Source organism: Neofelis nebulosa, chromosome 9 (genome assembly GCF_028018385.1).
Source record: "Neofelis nebulosa isolate mNeoNeb1 chromosome 9, mNeoNeb1.pri, whole genome shotgun sequence".
Classification (NCBI taxonomy): domain Eukaryota; kingdom Metazoa; phylum Chordata; class Mammalia; order Carnivora; family Felidae; genus Neofelis; species Neofelis nebulosa.
The window spans coordinates 38,706,609-38,720,698 of NC_080790.1; the positions used below are offsets into that span (position 1 = coordinate 38,706,609).

The 14,090-nt window shown below is 47.7% G+C and overlaps 1 gene segment (V, D, J or C); it reads left to right on the forward strand.

Annotated features, from left to right (window-relative positions):
- The first annotated feature begins 329 nt into the window (after window positions 1-329).
- LOC131484766 (immunoglobulin kappa light chain-like) overlaps window positions 330-14,090 on the forward strand; it is an 85,602-nt gene continuing 71,841 nt past the window's right edge. The window contains 2 exon segments of the V gene segment in view: window positions 330-449; window positions 574-868. Coding sequence covers window positions 395-449; window positions 574-868 — 350 coding nt within the window.

A 14,090-nucleotide genomic window follows, 5' to 3' on the forward strand; every position in this document is an offset into this window, starting at 1 on the left:
CGTACCAGATGCAGAGCTTGTTAAATGGCTTGCAGTTTCTTAAAATGTGTCATTCTCAATCGAACCTATCTTAGATGGAGGGGAGGCAAAGAAAGCATATCATGAGCATTGAAGAGAACACAAGACACTTTCCTCAAAGGACAGTAGACTGATTCTATGCCATGGCCCCACAGAGAAACACGTTCTCTGCAGGCACGTGTGTGCCACCCTGGTCAGGCTCAGGCATCTGGCGGACAGGAGCCTGGGTTGTTACTGAGATTACCCAGCCCCGCAGCTGTGCCCAGCCTGTCCCTTCCTCTGCTGATTTGCATATTACTCAAGCACAGCCTAACTGAACACTGATTAATGGGCCGGTCACACCCTGTGCAGGACCCAGTCCCGGTCAGGACACAGCATGGACATGAAGGCCCCCGCTCAGCTCCTGGGCCTCCTGCTGCTCTGGCTCCCAGGTAAGGAAGGAGAACACTGGGAAATTACTCAGCCAGCGCGCCCCGTACTGCCTGGCCCTCCAGCCGCGTCCTCTTATGACACGATTCGTCGTGTGGGTCTTTGTTTCTCTGTGCCCCATCTCAGGAGCCAGCTGCGAAATCCAGATGACCCAGTCTCCATCCTCGCTGTCTGCATCTCCAGGAGACAGAGTCACCATCACCTGCCGGGCGAGTCAGAACGTTAACACGTGGTTAGCCTGGTATCAGCAGAAACTGGGGAAAGTTCCTAAGCTTCTGATCTATCGTGCATCCACGTTGCAAACTGGGGTCCCCTCGCGGTTCAGCGGCAGTGGGTCTGGGACAGATTTCACCCTCACCATCAGCAGCCTGGAGCCTGAAGACGCTGCCACTTACTACTGCCAGCAGCATAACAGCGGCATCCACAGTGATTTAACAAGAGACAAAAACCTCTATAACCTTCAGTGATTATCTCATTATACCAGGTGCTTCTTTATCAGCAGCTGCTGTGGTGCTCAGCTCAGCATGTCTGTTCTGTTCGGAAATCCTGAGGTTCTGAAAAGCAAGTCCATGACAAGATTTGAACTCTGATCCCTGGCTGTGCCTCAGCCTTCGCTGCACAACCAGGTTCAAACACAATTTCGCCACTAAGGGCGTCAGATCCGATTCATATGAATGGACGCCTCCGATGGTCCCGGCCGGCGTGAGAAGACACCCACATCTGCAACAAACAGACACAGGCAGGGAAGAGTGGAAACCAACGTAATTCGCAGATGGAAGGATTGTATGCAGAGAAAATTCCAAATATTTTACAAAGAAGCTACTAGAAATAATAGGAGAAATAGGTCATCATTGGATTCAAATCAACATGCAAAAGTCAGTTTGATTTCTATGCAACTGAAAGAAATACTTAAAAATTAAACTTAGAAAGCGCATGAGTTCCCAGTGCCTCAAAAGCGTCCAGTATTTAGGAAAAATAACAAAATACACTCCAAGTTCCAGAATATCCTTTAAACACACACACACACACACACACACACACACACACACAATCTACATAAATGGAAGGCTGTATTATGCCCAAGGATTGAAAGTCTCCGTATTGTGAATATGTCAATTCTATCTTCCCTTTCTGTCCACGTCTGTGTAGAAGCTGGAACGTTCACCCCTCACAAGTCTCCAGCTCAAGCTAGGCTGCTTCTAGTGCCTATAATCCCACTCCCTAGCGATTATAAATGCTCAATATGCTGTCCTGTGGAAACCAGCCTGGACCTGCTCGTGCACATCCTGCTGTCTCCAGGAGTCCCTCGTAGGGATAATAAACACCCTCTCGACTTCTCTTGGTAGGTGGCATATCGTCAGCCTCAAAAAATGCCTATTAATTGGAAAAGGAGTACTTCCCACCTCCACGGAAAAACGCTAAAACATAAATATTGAAAGAGATAAGGAAAGAAGGAAAGCCCATAGAGTCGAGCCCCACTTTTCTCTCTTCCGGCGAGAATCTGAGATAAAGGACAGGCCAAGAGGCCTCAGAGCTGAGCAAAGCCTTCAGCCATCTCACACAGCCATAGATAAAAAATTAATCTCGGGGCACCCGGGTGGCACAGTTGGTTACGTGTCTGACTCTTGATCTTGGTTCAGGTCATGATGTCACAGTCCGTGAGTTGAGCCCCACATCGGGCTCTGCGCTGATGGTGAGGAGACCAGTTGGGATTCTGTCTCTCCTTCTATCTGCCCCTCGCCCACTTGTGCGCGCTCTCTCTCTCCCTGTCTGTCTCCAAATAAACTTAAAAAAATTTTTTTTTAATCAATCTTCAAGGACTATAAAGAAGGAGGGATTCTGACAAATTTCAAGGACTTCAGTTCGAATCCTGGCAGGCCCACCCCCTAGGAGGAGGGAGGAACCGGGCAATGTACGACCCATGCTGGAGCCCAGACTCAAAGCACAATGCAATCCTTGACTGGATGAGGGTGACATACCCTAGCGTTTCGGGCTGCCAGACTCAGATGTAATCTCTTTCGGGATGAAAAAAATCATTCCAGAGCCGAAAATCGCCACTAAACTGTTTCACGGCCACTATGTGTGTAAATCGACAAAAGGATTACGTACACACAACACAGTATGGTTTTCAGTCAACAATTCTAAGCCAACAAAATCAAGGAGAGAAAAAAACAGGCAACAGAAACAGACCCCTCCTTTTGCAGATATTAGGTAATAGGATGTAACATGCGTAATGCAGGAGGTGACAAGATTGAGAGTTAGAAAGCCCGAAACTATTATAAGTAACCGTCAAGACGACCCAGGTCAAGGTTCTCCCTTCCTGCACACATGACAAAGTGTAAAACCTGGTTCTCCCCAGGCCAGGGGTCATGGCTTTGGAGACCTGCAGATCACACTCACATATTTTTTAATGTTGTTCGATTATTGAGAGAGAGAGAACACAAGACGGAGAGGGGCAGAGAGAGAGAGAGAGAGAGAGAGAGGGAATCCCAAGCTGGCTCTGCACTGCCAGCACAGAGCCCAATGCAGGGCTTGAACTCACGAACCGTGAGATCACAACCTAGCTGAAACCAAGAGTCGGACACTTGACCAACCGGCTAAGCCACCCAGGCGCCCCGAGATTCACGTTTTTAAAAAAATGTTTATTTATTTATTGAGAGAAAGTGACAGAAAGAGAGAGCACATGAGAGGGGGAGGGGCAGAGAGAGGGAGAGAGAGAATCCCAAGCAGGTTCCACACTGCCAGCCCAGAGCCTCACACAGGACTCGAACTCACGGAACTGTTGAGATCATGACCTGTGCAGAAACCAAGAGTTGGACGCTTCACAGACTGAGCCACCCAGGTGCTCCTGATACAACATTTCTTTCTTTCAGAACTATTTTTTCCTATTTGCATTTCCATGGTAAGTTTCTTCCCTTTTCCAGTTTCCCATGGGTGGCTGTGCTGAATCAGGCTCTATCCCTCTTGTCGGTGGCAGTGGGAGGGCATGTCTCCATCTCCTACAGGGCCAGTCTCAGTCCCATCCATGGCACCGGTTCCAGCAGAAGCCACACTGATCTCTGGAACCACTGACGCAGAGGGTGTCCCCAGGGCCCCCCAGGGGCCCAGCCTAGGTCAGTGCCAGTGGGTCAGGGACAGATTGCACACACATAATAGGCAGCATGGAGCGTGGGGACACCATGCACACTTGTGCACACAGAACCCTCACTACGACCCTGTGCAGCGTGACGACCCTAAACACACCCTCCCGCGTGGGGGCGGCGGTTCTGCTCAACCCAACAGCTGCCTCCTCCAGGGATCAGTCAGGGCAGCTGCTCCTCTCAGAGGAAAACCAAGCTGGGAGGGGAGGTGACAACGGTGGGGGGCCCTCGCAGGAGGGCAGTGAGGCAGAAATATGGGTTTAACGCTAGCTAATAGCACAGGATTCGTGTTAATTTTCAGGTTTGGTAAGTAGGCTGTGCTTATGCAAGGTGATACGTTAGGGGAAGCCAGGGCGGGAGTATATAGGAACTCTCTTTTGTGTGAAATTTTGGGTGAGTCTAAATTATTCCGAAGTAAATGATGGCATAGAAATAAAAATAACTCAAAGTCAGGAGAGGGCATAGTCTTACTGAAGAATTCCGCAAGCCCCATTCTGTTTTTCCTTCAATCTCCGGTTGTAATTCCAGCGGCTGCTGGTGATGCCCGGCTCCCAACATCTGCAGGGTGTTCACTTATTGGAGCAATCTTGAAATACATAGAAGGTGATCAAACTTGCTAGTGCCTACTTCTGAGAATAAAACTCCAAGTGACCAGAGTTCAGTGTTTGCTTAGAATTCCATTTCTTTTTGTGGCACCTGGGTGGCTCAGTCGTTTAATCATCCGACTGTTGATTTCAGCTCAGGCCATGGTCTCACAGTTCATGAGATCGAGCCTTGAACTGGGCTCTGCACGGACAGCATGGAGCCTGCTTAGGATTCTCTCTCTCTCTCTTGCTTTCTTCCCCTCCCCTGTTCTCTTTCTCTCTCTCTCTCTCAAAAAATAATATACATTAAAATAATTCTTTAAATAAACATGAAAAAAGCTTAAGATTCACCAAATATGTATGGAATTCAACCTTATTTAGAAGTATAAAGGTGACCGGGAAAGTTCTAGAGAACTACAAAACTGGTCGAGGAAAAGAAGGAAACATTTAACACAAGTTACTATTTTTTTAAATATGTAATTATTTTTGGGGGGGTGAGTGCAGGTGGGGAGGGGCAGAGAGAAGGGGACAGAGGATCTGAAGCAGGTTCTGGGGCTCGAACTCACGAACCTTGACATCATGACCCGAGCTGAAGTCGGGCGCTCAACTGACTGAGCCACCCAGGTTCCCCAGTGTGTGCCTGTACTCTTTAGGCAGCATCGATTTTATCTCTCAATTTCCCTTCAAACACAGACATGTTATATTACTTTGCTCACGTGGGAGTGCCCCCCCACCCCCACTGCCTCCTCCCAGCTGCTGTGCCCACAGGAGATTTGCATATCGTTCCCTAAGGGAGGGCTAACGTACACAGTCTCAGATAAAACCTTTGCACCTGACATAAAAGATCAGCTCTAATCTTGCTTTGATTGATCAGGACTCACCAGTTCAGCTTCTCAAAATGAGGTTCCCTGCTCAGCTGCTGGGGCTGCTGATGCTCTGGATCCCAGGTGAGGGCAGAGGGGGGATGAGAAAGGAGAGCGGGGTGTGGAGGGAGAGCTCTGGGGGCGCTACTGCTCCCCACGTGTGTTCTGTCCACGGGTGGGACTGCCCTCCAGCAGGGGAATTTAATTTGGGGGCCTGGGAAATCAAGAAGAAACTGAAAGGAACCAAGAGCAGTGCTTTAGTGAGATTCTGGAAAAGAAGAGGCCACTTTGTGCCTGCAATTCTTTGGAAACTGGATACATTTAGAGGATGAATCAAATCACCAAAAGTGATTTAGCCTTAAATACAAAAACATTTTAAATCATAAAAATGGCTTCTAAGGTTTCTGCATAACGTTGTGCTTCTCTCTCATTATTTTAGGATCCAGTGGGGATGTCGTGATGACGCAGAGCCCTCTGTCCCTGCCCATCACCCCTGGAGAGCCGGCCTCAATCTCCTGCAGGGCCAGTCAGAGCCTCCTGCACAGTAATGGAAACACCTATTTAAGTTGGTACCTGCAGAAGCCAGGCCAGTCTCCACGGCGCCTGATCTATAAGGTTTCCAACCGGGGCTCTGGGGTCCCAGACAGGTTCAGTGGCAGTGGGTCAGGGACAGATTTCACCCTGAGAATCAGCAGGGTGGAGGCTGACGACGTCGGAGTTTATTACTGCCAGCAAGGTACAAAGAATCCTCCCACTGTGGTTCAGCCCCAAACACAAACCTCCCTGCCTGTCACTGCCCAGCTGCCCACATGTGCTGTTTGTCTGGGGAGCAGGCAGAGCAGATTCTGAGCGTGTGCAAGAAGATGCTAGAGAACTCAGGGGACTAGGTTGCAGCTGAGGGCTCTGGGCCACAAGGACCTCGGCTGCAGCTCAGGCACCCCACACCGAGGCCCTGGAAACGGCATGTCCTTGCTGGGTGGAGGCAGCAGGGGCGTGGAGGGGCCCGAGAGCCTTTGGAGCCAGCAGTCATGAGAAAAAGGGAGAGGTGACTGAAAACTCATCGCAATTCGCCCTGCCTGGCCTACGGGGGTCAACTCAGTCCGCATGACAGGCAGACAAGTGGGTCAGATTTGTGGAACACAAGTTAAATACACGTTGGAGTTCAGCAATTTGGGTCTATCTTTAAGAAGATCAGATCTGGTAATATTATGAAATTGATATTTACCCACTTTCCTATTTCTCCTCTTAGTACTTATGTTCCCACTCCATTGACATGTTTAAGGGAACATTCTAAACAAGCTGGTGTCAGGTGGGATGAACCGAGAACAATCAGTAAAAGTGTTGGATTCTGAGTGTGCAAAGAATCTTCCGTAATTTCAGAGCAGGTATGATATTGTGAGAGGTGACTGATGTGTGACTTTTACAAATAATCAACACATTTAATGCTATAAATTCAGTGTGACAAAGTCCCTGTTTCTGGCAAATGACCAATTTTGGGTTTTTTCTTTGTTAAAATTTTTATTTTTTTTATTTTTAGAGAGAGGGTGCACGCAAGTAAGGGAGAGGGGCAGAGGGAGAGAGAGAGAGAATCTTAAGCAGGTTCCATGCCCAGCTCAGAGCCTGATGCAAGGCTTGACCCTATGACCCTGGGGTCATGAACTGGGCCAAAGTCAAGAGTCAGAACCAACTGGGTCAACAGGCACCCCACAATCCACCAATTTCGATACACTGTTTTCTTTAGTTTTAAAACAATATCTAATTTCTCTTTTCATTTCTTGTTGGGCCCAAGTTTCACTTTCTGGGTATACTTTCTAGTGAGAGCAGATACTTAGGAAAGATGACCAACTTCAATCACAGGTGCCTTAGGGCCTAGGAATCCACTCCAGGGACCTGCGTTGGGGAAGGTCCTTCTGCTGGATGGCTTGACCTCAGTACTCATGCAAATAGAAAGTCTCCCTCGAAATCAGAGACAAGTCCCTTTTGGGCCGATCAGGGAACAGGCTCTGTATATCTCTCATGGTGCCCAAAGCAGTGTGGGTTTGGAATATCTGAGCTGACAAAGTCTATAGGTCATCAAAGTCTATAGGTCATCTGAGCTGACAAAGTCTATAGCTGACAAAGTCTATAGTCTATAGTCTAAGAGTATCACATTCTCCATTCACAAACCCTGATTCTAAAAAAACAGATTCAGACTGTTTCACCAAACCTGTCTTCCCACCCACATCACACACTGTCTTCCCATTTTATGGAACCCAAACTAATATCGTCTGACAACAGAGGCAAATCTACATTAAAATCCACCTGTGTAAGTCCTTCCTCATCTGTGAGAACAGACTCACAGAACTGCTCTGTTCTCCACGAGGATGCCTTGCATCCCTTTACTTATCACGTGTGTGGACTCACGGTCAGTTTCGTTGACCAGGCCACAGCATGGTTGGTTATCAGGCAGGAGACATTCTTTTTTAGAACTAGGAATATTATGGTCTCTGTATATAGATATATAAGGACGTTTCAAAGCCTCTTTGTAACCAAGAAAGAATTCTTATAAGATTGAACGTTCTCAAAAATAGTAATTTGAACATATATGATGCATATCAATGCCCGGGTGAGTGCTTTGGGGGGACATCTTCCTCACTTGGGACACAGAGTTAACCCTGGAAGCCCCGGCTCATTTTCTTTGCCTCCTATTACTCTGGCTCCCCGGGGAGAGGAACATGGGATTATTCTGCATGTCAATGAAAAGTTTCTCGATGTTGTTGAGTCCTGTGCGCCTATGCACAGTCAGCCCAATAATTAAAGCTCCACAGAGACCAACCATCCTAGCTCTGCTGGGAAGACAACAGTTAAGGTCTAGGTTACATGGTCGACTTTTGTGTTTCATGGCCAACCTCGGCTACCGCCAGAGAAACCATGATGATGTAGTCCGCAGCCTCCCTTTCTCTGTCCCCAGGTGACAGGACAATCCTGACCTAGCCCTAGAGGCTAGTCTGGTACCAGCAGAAACGCGGGCAGACCTCCAGGCTCCTCATCTATTGGGGCACCCCCCAAGGCCATAGGCGCCCGAGCCCAGTTCAGGGCCGGTAGATCTGAACCGATTTGACTCTCGCCACGGGCAGCCCGGAAGCGGAGGATGCGCCGGTTTGCTACAGTCAGCCAGACCCCAGTGAGAACCACAGTGACCCCGTCTCTACCACAGCCCTTAGCAGCCTCATCTGCCTTCACCCTCTTTCACCCCTAGTGAACAGCTGTTTCCTCCAGAGACAGGGACATAGATCTTCGGCAGTTTTCTCTGTTCCCTTTGTCACCCCAAAGAGGAGGTTGTGAGCGTTAGAACCATACTTCATTCAGGTCTTATTGAATTCCCTGGGCTTTCAGACTCTCCTTTGCTCCCCCTCACAAAATGTCAGATGTTAAAGAAACATGGAGAACGTCATGTTTACATCTACACTTTTTATCAGGAGGAAACTGAGGCTCGGGGAAGGTCATCAACATCCCAAGTTTGTGCAAACAGTTAATGGTGAATAGATTAAGGGGAACCTCCTCTCTCAGATTCTCCAATTCCTCATAGTTTGACCTGAACAAATGATGGCCTCATCTGTGAATGTGCAGTCCCTGACAAAATGGTTCCAGAAATGTTCCCCAGGGCCCCTCAGGGGATATTTTCTCTCAATCACAGCAGTAAGGTCTGGAGCCTGAAAATCTATTGTTGGCCAAGTCCTTTCAAGGAGAAGTACACGTTTTCTTTGCCGAAGGCCCCTTAAAAGCAACTCTGAGAATCGTGTGGTTTCAGAGGAAGAGAGACGCAAGTCCCCTGCGCGTAGGGGAGGAGGTCCTGGCTTGTAAATCCACGTGGTGCATCTGCTTCCTTGTGTCAGTGAAGTGGATCTCCGAGAGGGAAGGTTCTCGGTGCTTTTACAAAGTGAGCATCCACCTGGTCCGGGGTATCACCTGTCTGTCCCTGTCCAGACGGGTTTAATTTGAACTTCTTAGGAAGGAAAGCTCCATGGACCAGTTATGTGAAGTGAATTTCCTTGGCGATAAGAATCTGTCAAGGAAACATTCGTGTAATTTGTATCAGAAAATCCCAACCCCACAGATCTGCCTCCTGTTTCCTTGGTAGTTGCCCAGCTAAGACCTTGCCTATCTGTTGAGTTCTCTTCAAACACCCCTGAACCCTCAAAGCACTGGGAAAACGAGCATCCCAGTGTGTGACCTGGCATCTAATTATCCTCAGTATGAGTTTCCACAAAAGACAGGCACTGGTTCCATCCAGAGAAGAGAACCCACCGGCAGGCAGGGCAAAATAGATCTTTCTGTCAGAAACTGAAGGACACTCAGCTATTGATTCATTAGCACAGAAATTTATCCAGCACTCTAACTCATTCTGGGTTTAAAAGCCTCCTATGCTTTGAGGACCTAGAATTGGGGCTCATATTAAATAACCACACATTGAAGTCATCTTTTTAGTCACAAGAGGAACGCTGTTCTGTTACTGGAACGTTTAGCTGAAAGTCATGTCTGTATCTATGAACGTTAGAGCAGTTTTCAAAAAGTTACATATCACTTATCAAAGAGTAAGTGAAAATACTAGAAGCAAGAGATTTTATGTAAGGATTTGTTCAAGGCAAGGTGATAAGAGATTATTTCGTCTCACAGCAAATGTGGATCTATCCCTGTGTACACTGAAGAGATATCATAAAGGGACCGTGAGGCAACGTGGAAGGAAATACCTCCCCTGCTTTCCGGGGATGAGGAACTGCCTCACTGATTCTCTCCAGAAACAATTCTCCCATTGTTGGTCATTGATTCTTAAAGATTATTAATGAAAATTACTTAGGGTATTCGTGAATAAAGGCCCCATGGCCAGAGATACTCATTTCCCAAGTTGTCTTGAGTTTACATAAATTCTTTTTTTTTTTTTAATTTTTTTAACGTTTATTTTTGAGACAGAGACAGAGCATGAACGGGGGAGGGTCAGAGAGAGAGGGAGACACAGAATCTGAAACAGGCTCCAGGCTCTGAGCTGTCAGCACAGAGCCCGACGCAGGGCTCGAACTCACGGACCGCGACATCATGACCTGAGCCGAAGTCAGACGCTTAACCGACTGAGCCACCCGGGCGCCCCAAGTTTACATAGATTCTTGAAGGACACTTTGCTGAGAACTGAACTCTAGTATGTGGCTTCTTTTTCTTGTCATTTTGAAGATGTCTCAGTCTCTGCTTCCCTCTGTTTGTGTTTGAGAAATTAACTGTCAGTCTTCTTGTTCCTTCGAAACGGGAGGATTTTCTTTCAGGTTTGTTAAGATTTTTTTCTATGTCATCAGGAAAGAGACTAAATAAAGAATGGTGTTCCTCATACAATAGCATGTGCGTGCAGAGCAACGACAATCAACTTCAACGAACGCCAACAGCGTATGAACCTGATATGTGGTTGGTGAAAGAAGCTTCATTCATGTAGAGTCCAAAAAAAAAAGGAAACATTGAACCATTTGTGAGACGTAAAGCTCACGTCTCAAAGCAAAATGAGGGAGTGATTATAGTGGAGGTCAGGGTGGTGGTGTATCAGGAGTTCATTCCTTTTACTGCTAGTTGGCATGGCATCGAATAGATCACATTTTGTTTATCCATTTATAGGTTGATGGACATTTGTGCTGTTTCTACTTTGGGGCTCTTATAAATAAGGCCTGTTTATCTAGCATCGACTGTAGAATACTTCACGATGGAGAACCAAATTTTAAATATCACATAGGATGCTGTCAGTACAAGTAACAGAGGGTTAGAGAAAGTGTGGGTCCCAGAGCGGACTGAGTCAATGACTTAAAGATCAAACAGTTTCGGGGCGCCTGGGTGGCTCAGTCGGTTGAGCGGCCGACTTCGGCTCAGGTCATGATCTCACAGCTCGTGGGTTCGAGCCCCGCGTCGGGCTCTGTGCTGACAGCTCGGGGCCTGGAGCCTGCTTCGGATTCTGTGTCTCCCTCCCTCTCTCGCCCTAACCCACTCGCATTCTGTGTCTGCCTCTCTCAAAAATAAATAAAGATCAAACAGTTTCCACGTCATTGCACTGCTGTCCTCAGCCTATTAATAACAGGCACCCTTGTGATGGGAAAGTGGCTGACATGCCACTTTGTGTCCAAACCACAGGAGAAAAACACTGTCTGTTCACTGAAACGTCAGATACAATTTTTGAGTCTGTATTTAAGTCCTATGGAGCAACCCAGAACAACCACAGTAACTGCATATACTGCTTCTCTTCAGGCAGTCAAGGTTGGGGTTATGTCAGCTTGCCACAAATCCAGAGAAAAGGTAGAAGCTGAAAGCATAAGGTACTGAGATGTTTAAGAATGAAGCCTGTCTATATGCTCAGTAAGCATTCGATCCTCCTTCCACACTCATGTATGCCTTGAGATCAGGATAGTGAGAATGAGTGAGTCTTCATAACAGAGCCCCGGTGGCAGAGAGGAGACACAGCCCCAAGAGTCCAGAAGAATATGCAAGTATTTTCACACTGAAGAAACAGGAAATGCAGAGATGCCCTAGAGATCCTGGAACCTAAATCCAGACTCACTGTCAGAGATCGAACTATGAAGTCACCTCCAGCCCTACCTGTGAGGTCTACGCAGCTTCTCTAAAACTCACATAGTCCCGCCCCTTCTCAGTGTGACCTTAAATGCTTTTGCAAGTCTTTAGCTGAGATCCAGTGAGATATTATTTTTCCATTTCCATTTTCCCTTTTCCTGATAGCCTCTTGCCAGAAGAGAGAAGAGAAGCTGAGCGAAGGGCAGTCTTCTGAACTCACTGAGTAATGGTTTCTTGAGTTGGGCAGTGATGCAGGTGATGGGATGGTTACAGGGAACGCTGACGTGCCACATTCCCAGAGAGCATATCCTGCCGCGAAAGCACACTGGTCCCCTCTCCACAAGATGCAGCCGAAGCCATGAGCGGGCCAGTGATATAAATCTATCTGTGAGAACAACTCAGATTCAGGAGATACAAAAACTCTTGGGAAAGGTAGACAAGGGTCCATGGAAAGTCATTACAGCCTTCACAGAATGACTTCCTTGCCCAAGAGACATAGAAGAGGCTACTCGATCTTCCCTCGAGCCTTGCACGTTCTTCCACGATGAAGCCAGAAGACCTGCAACTCACACAGCTTAGGGAGAAACAGGGCTGAGCAGGGAGGAAGCAGCAGGTGCAGCAAAGCCTCCCTGACCCTCGGCCCCGGGAGAAGAGGTTTGTGTGCGAGACTGAAGCACTGTGGGAGGAGAGCTAGGATACTGCTGACAGTGGTAACCCGCCACGTCTTCAGCCTGGAGGTTGCTGATGGTGAGGGTGAAATCCGTCCCGGACCCACTGCCGCTGAATCGGTCGGGGACTCCTGATGCCCAGGTGGAAGCCCAGGAAGTGAGCCGTTTGGGAGCCTGTCCCAGTTTCTGCTGGTACCAGGCTGAGTAGTTCTGGTTGGAGCTGTATAGAAGGCTTTGGCTCCAACTTGCAGTTGATGGTGACGCTCTCTCTTGTAGACCTAGTCACGGAGCTGGGAGACTGGGTCATCACGATGTCCCCAGACACACCTGCAATCACAAACGGACAGTGGCCGTACACGGCATCACTAATATAGTAAAATATGTATTCAAAAAATGTACGCTTTCTTATTTCTCGTAGGAAATCAGACCGTTCTAATGAAATGTTTTATCCACGGCACATGGGAAAGTCATCAGCCAATTTTATAAAGATCTTTCTCCTCTCGGCTTCTCACCTGAGACGCAGAGCACCAGGAAGAGGAACAGTTGGGCTGTGGCGCCATCTTGCTGCTGGTCACCGGTCTGATGCACCCAGGCCCCATCCCCAGGAAACCCTATTAATAGAGCTCAGAGCAGCCAGCCTAGGGCGTCAGGAGCCTATGCAAAGCATCAGAGAGTATGAAAGGGTCGGCTCGGTGGCTTGTGAAGCACAGAATGGAAAGAAAGAGACAAAATACCACGACCGGAGGGAACGTGACCGTCTGCCGCAAGAGGTCCGGAAATCACCTCAAACTATGATTCGCCACGGTATCCAGCCAGATCCCCAAATATAAATGCTTGTCAGCACCAACTGTTCTATTTCAAATCAGCTGAAGTCAGCCTAAAAACATAAATCACTCTTTGTAGTAAAATGTATGTTTCTGAGTATACAATTTTCAGAACCTAATGGAAACAATGTAAATACAATGTCAGGACGTGGAATATACTCACGCTGTTGGATACAATGAAGATACAGCGCACACGTTTATGTCTCTATCTCTGGCTCTCTTCCGAATTTTAAATACATATTTGAAGTTGCTTTTGGACAACTCAAAGGCGCCTCGGTTCATCCAAAGCAGACCTCTTATAGGTCCCTCTGCGCAAACACCATCTCAGAAAATGTGTCACCACATACTTATGAATCACCCCTGTCGCTGCTCCGCAGGTCAACCAGTGTCTGAAACAACATCTCCGATCCTCCCCACCCCACATTCACTGACTGACCTATGGGGTCATCGCTCCTCTGGGGGCTGTAGGGGAAATAGCTTCAGCTCCCAGTTCTGTGGGGCAGTTTTCATTTATTCAGACTCCAAATCAACAATACTTCCAGAATTACACGAGGAACAGCATCAGGAACTCTCCTGGGCGTAGAGCAGTTAAAACAAATCAAACAGAACCTCCGACCTCCTAGCTCTCTCCTTTCAGTGGGAGGGACAGATAACAAAGAAACAGATACCGTGTCTGCTGCTGCCACTCCTACCCTATGAGGTCCCCGCCCTGGAGCAGTGTCATCACTCAGGGCGAATGGGGCAGTGGATGTCCAAGTCCATTTGGTGTAACCTCATCCTTCAGCATGAACAGAGTCAGAAGAAGAGAGGACGCATCTGTGCAAGCTAACACTTTTGTTCTGGGAAAATAAAGTCAACTGTAGTCTCACATATTGTCACGTATCTAAATCATCTCTTGATCACGGACAGTAGTCTTTCAATTCACCACTTCCCTACAGCCTGAAACTACCCCGGACACAGGCCAATGACAAAAATCAATACCCTAACA